The 5,571-nt window shown below is 54.3% G+C and overlaps 3 protein-coding genes across 3 annotated transcripts; all 3 read left to right on the plus strand.

The window, feature by feature from the left end:
- Positions 1-1,136: 1,136 nt before the first annotated feature.
- On the plus strand, positions 1,137-1,982 carry LDBPK_191520 (eukaryotic translation initiation factor-like protein; the record flags this gene model as incomplete). Its single annotated transcript, XM_003860276.1, has 1 exon — positions 1,137-1,982. One exon carries the CDS (start codon positions 1,137-1,139, stop codon positions 1,980-1,982), a length of 846 nt encoding a protein of 281 aa, XP_003860324.1.
- Positions 1,983-2,763: 781 nt separating this feature from the next.
- Positions 2,764-3,108, plus strand: LDBPK_191530 (hypothetical protein, conserved; the record flags this gene model as incomplete). The annotated part of the gene is made up of 1 exon (XM_003860277.1): positions 2,764-3,108. The coding sequence occupies one exon, from the start codon at positions 2,764-2,766 to the stop codon at positions 3,106-3,108; it is 345 nt and encodes a 114-aa protein (XP_003860325.1).
- A 1,295-nt stretch (positions 3,109-4,403) lies between these two features.
- On the plus strand, positions 4,404-5,369 carry LDBPK_191540 (conserved hypothetical protein; the record flags this gene model as incomplete). Its single annotated transcript, XM_003860278.1, has 1 exon — positions 4,404-5,369. One exon carries the CDS (start codon positions 4,404-4,406, stop codon positions 5,367-5,369), a length of 966 nt encoding a protein of 321 aa, XP_003860326.1.
- Positions 5,370-5,571: the final 202 nt, after the last annotated feature.

A 5,571-nucleotide genomic window follows, 5' to 3' on the forward strand; every position in this document is an offset into this window, starting at 1 on the left:
TGTGGGAGCCCGGCCCACCCCCCCTACGACGTGGGGGGGTCAGAGCGATGCATCGCTGTTGATGTCGGCGGTCGAGGCCCTGGATGGCGTTGCATCGGAGCCACCTGCGACAGCGAACGCGTCTGTGCCATCCGCCTGATGGGCGAAGTGTCGGCGTGACTCGAGCGCATATCAGACGGTCCTCGCTGCCTACTGGTGTGGGGAGCGTGAGCCACCCCGAGGGTCGCACGAGGTGGTGACCGGCACCATGGGCATGGCTGTGAGGCGACCTGCGAGGAGGCTGGGGGGAGGGGAGGAGCTCGAGGCAGGGGCCGAGCTCAGATGACTGGGTCGGCGCATTGCTGTAGCGCGCGCCTGCGGCTTCTTCGCACCACGTGGGTGGGGCCTGCGACTGGCCGGTGTAGAGGGGGGCCGCACTCGTGTTGTACGGCAGGGAGTGAACACGTTGATGCAAAATGAAGTCGACCTTACTTGTATAGGCGGTGTTGAAGGAAAATGTTCGAAAATTTCTTCTCTCTTTTCCCCCTTTCCGTGCACGCGCCACTTTTAAGTGTTTACTTGCTTTTTGAACCTGCAGTACAGAGTGGGACCAACAGGAGGGCCCAATGGATGTCGAGCGAGGAATGACTCGTGCCTGTAAGCATAAGCAGCGAGCGACAAACCTTACCGCACCTCCGTCGAGGGCGCTTTTGGAAGCGGACACGGTCTTTTCTCCCGCTGCAGACGTGCCCTTTAGCGGGAGTGAGGCTCACTTTCACTGGTCGCGTGTTGGTCCCCGGAAGGAGAAAGGCATCTTTGAATACCGGAAGGAATCATCACCTTCCATGGGAACACGTCTGATGTCGCTTCCACGGATCACCGCGACTGCTGCCCCTTCATCCTTACGCTTTCTGGCCCGCCTCAAAAGGAACCGCCTAGACAGAGGAGAAAAAACTTATACACAGAAGCTGCAGGCGTTGCTCAGATAGACGGAAGAAGTCCCTGGCTCATGAAGGGACACACACTCTCACCTTTCACCACAGTTATCGAGAGCGCTCTCAGCATCATACACATAGACTGATAGACATTGCATCAGTTTTTTTTTTCTTCTTCGTGAAGTGCGTTTCATTTCTAGCTTTGCCGCGCACCCCGACGCTATGGATCCGAATAGACGTGCCCCGGCGAGTACTGTAACAGATGAGCAGCCGCTTACTCTGCTGTGGGGGACGTGGGAGATGTGGTGCGACATGCCGCAGCGACAGCAAGGCCAGGGCACAGAAAATACCAACTGGCTGGAGCAAGTGAAGAGTATTGGCTTGTTCGACAGTGCCGAGGGCTTCTGGGGAATTTTCAACTGCACCATCCTGCCATCGCAGCTTCCACCGAACGGCTCCTATTACCTTTTCCGAAAACACATTGCCCCAATGTGGGAGCACGAGGCAAACCGCAGAGGCGGAAAGTGGGTGATTCCCTTTACCGGCAAGTCGTCGCGGAGTGAGGGCGATTTGCAGCCGGTCGATGAGGCCTGGCAGACACTGTGCCTCTCTGCGATTGGGGAGCTCTTTCCCGGTGACGAGGAGGAGGTCTGCGGCGTCACTGTGAGTCGCGGGAGGCAGCGCACCTTGCCCTCTGGCCATGCGACGTCTGTGCTAAGTGAGTGGAAGCTTTGCCTGTGGACTCGCAGTGCCGACAACAGGGGATCTCAAATGCGCATTGCAGAGTACATTCGCAAGCAACTGCACTTACAGTCCCTGTCGAAGGAAACCAGCAGGGATGGAAAAAGCGGCGAAAATGACACACTGATGGAGATGCCGCGGTCTCCAGACCGTTCTCCAGTTGCCAAGACGCGAGAGGCGTCTAGTATTCCGTCAGCAATGACCTATGTGGCGCACCGGGACTTGATGGAGGCAAAGCAGGAGTTTGTAAAGGGCGGCAGCAGCGTTGCTCAAGCGTTCAGGCCCAAGTACACTCTTGCAATCGATGTGAGGGGTGAAGCTGTGTGATACTACACCTCGACCCGTCAACCTCAGTGTGTGTCGCTTGTCAGGTATTCCTTTATCTGCGAGTTTTGTGTCTTTTTGAGCCCCTAGCGTCACGCGTACAAGCGCACTGCAACTTGCTAGATGATTGGTACACGTCCTCGCCTCATTTGGCCAATCGAGTAGGAAGAGGCTTGCCGCCCTTTCTCATTTGCTCACCATATCTTTAGACATCAGAGTATTCGGTTGCTACCTTGTGTTCCGGAGCACTCAAATACGAAAACCTTCAGAGAAGGCAGAAAAGTGCCCTCACACGCGTGTTCCCTCTACTCTCTCGCCCGGGAGCGTGGGTTCACTTGCGAATGTGTTACAACCGCGCCGCCCTCCATGATCATAATACTCATTGGCAAAGAATGTGCCCTCATTTGTATCACGCCATCGGCTCTTTCCTACGCTCGGTGGCATTTTCTCCGTAACATAGTGAACTCTCTGACGTACAAGAATGATGCGGTGCACACACATGGCCTGCCTTGAAAACGCTGACCCTTCTTCTCTGGCGTCTTGCCTGCCTCTCTACACACGGCTCACTCTTTCCTCTCCCTCTTCTCCCTGTCCGCACCTCTGTTTTTTTCGGCCTCCTGTCACACGTCTGCTCCGACGGCTCAGTCGATATCGGAAACTCCTTCTCCCTTCAACTTTGTTTGAGGTAGAACACAGAGGCCAAGAGGGACCTTGCATTTTGACCTCGGTGTTTTTTTTTTCGTTTCCCTCTTTCATCTCTTCTCCTCAGATTCATATTGGGAAGATGTTTGGTCGTCGCGTTGCCAGCTGCTGCTGCATTCCCGCTAACATGTACGCCCGGCTGCACATCAGCTCCCCTCAGCAGGCGAGTCGGATGCTACCGCCATTAGTCCCTATCACCACCTCCATCTGCCGAAGCGTGAGCGGTGGAACCGGGGCATTTGCATCCTTGGTCGCTGGAAGCGAAGCTGTGCCGGCAGACTTGACGTCCGCAGGGAACCTGCTTTCCCTTCTCGGTGTGACGCCGCAAGTACTACTCGGCGCAATCAACGCCAATACTCTTCTGCTGCGCATAATCTCCGATACAATGTGCACTTATAGTGTTATATTACTACACACCATCGGATGATGTGGCGGCGATTCATCCTCGCCGTCACTCCGCATAGACACAGGCAGGGTACTGCGGTCGAGGGGAGGGAAGCAAGGCCCCCGCTGAGGATGAAACGATCGTCGAATGTGCAACGCACTTGGCCTCTCTTTTCTCCGCCGATCCACCGCTCGCCTGCGCGCTTACCACAGGAGTTTGTGGAGAGGTCTCACTCTCCTTCGACAGGTTGTTCACATCTTTCCTTACCTTTTTTTTTGTTCTCTCCGTGCGTGCGTGTGCCACAGCCTGCGCATGACAGACAAACGACGTCCGAGGTGCAAACCTGTGTTTTTCTAGCACCCTTTCCGCGGTGCACTCTGTCGTCCTCTCCTTTTTTTCGGAGACGAGAGGCGCCTCTCGCAGTGCTGCAGCTGGCTGGTGGAGGGCCCATCAAGCCATCGTTGCGTGGGGGGCTTTCATGGAAGCAAGTCGTACACATCTCTTCTGTCCCCTCACCCACATGTGCGCTCACTGGATCACGGCACTCTAAGCTGTGCTTCCTTGTCCTTTGATCAGTAGAAATGCACCGATAGCTGGCCCCCTTCTTTTTGTGAGTGCCGTGTGCCGATTTGGATTGTGCCTGTGAGGATGTGTCCTTCCGTGTGCTCGTGTGACTTTTCTGTTCTCTCCTTCTCGCAGAGGGGCGGATGACGTTTTTTTTTTGCTTTATCCGTCGTTGCTTGTGTGGTTTCTGGTACACGGTAGCTGTTCATCTTGTCGTCACTTGTTTCATTTTTTTTTTCAGCAGGTACAACTGGTTGTAAGCGTAAGCGAAAGCAACGAAACACAAACACAAAGGAGAGGGACCAGCAGCAAGAAGCATATCCCTAAAGCAGCGGCGATGCAGGTGCCGTTTGTACCGCAGGGATGCTTGAGTGGCGATGTGCCTGTGCGTGTGGCGTGTTGCATCTGCACGACGTAGCAGAGTGTATGATATGCTTCTATACCTGACTGCGCGGGCAAATATCTGCTTAATAAATGAGTGGGAGCAGTTCATGCATGCTTGAACTCTGATTTCTCACCTCTTCTTACACTCTGTCTTCAGAGTTTTCCAGTTTCGGCCGCATCCTGCTCTTCTTCACAGTCACGAGCAGGGGTCCAGGGGCTTTTGAATTCGACACCCGTACGAAATCGAGCAGCCGATCACCTTCATTGTTTATCCCGCTGACTGGCTTCGCCGACTTCCAAATTTTCTTCTCTCTTTTCGCGCCTGTAATAGGAACGCAAAAGGAAAGTAATCCCTCTTCTCGCCTTTGGCAGTTTCTGCTTCATCCGATATGTCCACAGAGCAGGCTCGCACTTTGCTCTACCTGGCGCTGAACGCTTTCAGCAGCATCGGCATCGTGTACACGAACAAAGTCATCTTTACGCGGCACGGCTTCAGCTATGGCACCCTCCTCACGGTGATTCACTTCTTCATCACGACCCTCGGGCTGTTCATTTGCCGCATGATGGGTGTCTTCGAGCCGAAACGCATACCCGTACTCAAGATCCTACCCCTCTGCGTGGGCTTCTGCGGTTTTGTAGCGCTGAACAACGTGTCGCTGGTCTACAACACCATTGGCTTTTATCAGCTTATCAAAGTGCTGACGACGCCCATGCTGGTTGTCATTCAGACCTTATTCTATCAAAAGACGTTTTCCGCGAAAGTGAAGCTCTCCTTGACGGTCACTTGCATCGGCGTGGGTCTCTCCACGGTGAACGATACCTCGGCCAACTTGGCGGGTACGGTGGTAGCCCTCTCGGCACTTCTTATTACGTGTATGTATCAAATTTGGGTGGGGACGAAGCAGAGTGAGTTTCACTGCGACAGCTTTCAGCTTCTCTATAATCAGGCACCCATTTCGTGCGCCATGCTGATGCCGATGGCCTACTTCGCCGACGATCTTGCAAACAAGTACTACACACCATGCTGGCCCACTATCATAGTGATCATCTTCTCGGGCCTCCTGGCGTTTTTTGTGAACATCTCCATTTTCTTGGTGATAGGCAAGACCTCCCCTGTGACGTACAACGTGCTGGGCCACTTCAAGCTATGCGTCATTCTCTCTCTCGGGTTTCTGTGGTTCGGCGACCAGATGAATGCACGTATCTTCCTCGGCATTGTAATTACTCTATTCGGAGTGTTCTGGTACACACATCTAAAGATGCAAGAAGGGGAGAAAGAGGAGGATGCCAAGATCCTGGCCAAGCACGAGGAAGAGCACGTCAGTGTCGGTGAAGGGGATGAAAAGTACGTGTAGTAATACATCGTTTTTTTTGTTCCTTTCCATTGCATGCTTCTCCCTGATAACGGGGAGGGGGCATCCCAGTGCGTGGTATCTCAGGGCCCAGTGCATTCACATTATTCCACAGGGGGGGGGTGGCCGAGCAGCCCCCTCCCGCTATCCCCTTTCCTGCCAGCTGCAGAGCCGCTTCTGCTGGTGACAGGGCCATCCCCCCTAC

This window comes from Leishmania donovani, chromosome 19 (genome assembly GCF_000227135.1).
Source record: "Leishmania donovani BPK282A1 complete genome, chromosome 19".
NCBI classification, from domain to species: Eukaryota; Euglenozoa; class Kinetoplastea; order Trypanosomatida; family Trypanosomatidae; genus Leishmania; species Leishmania donovani.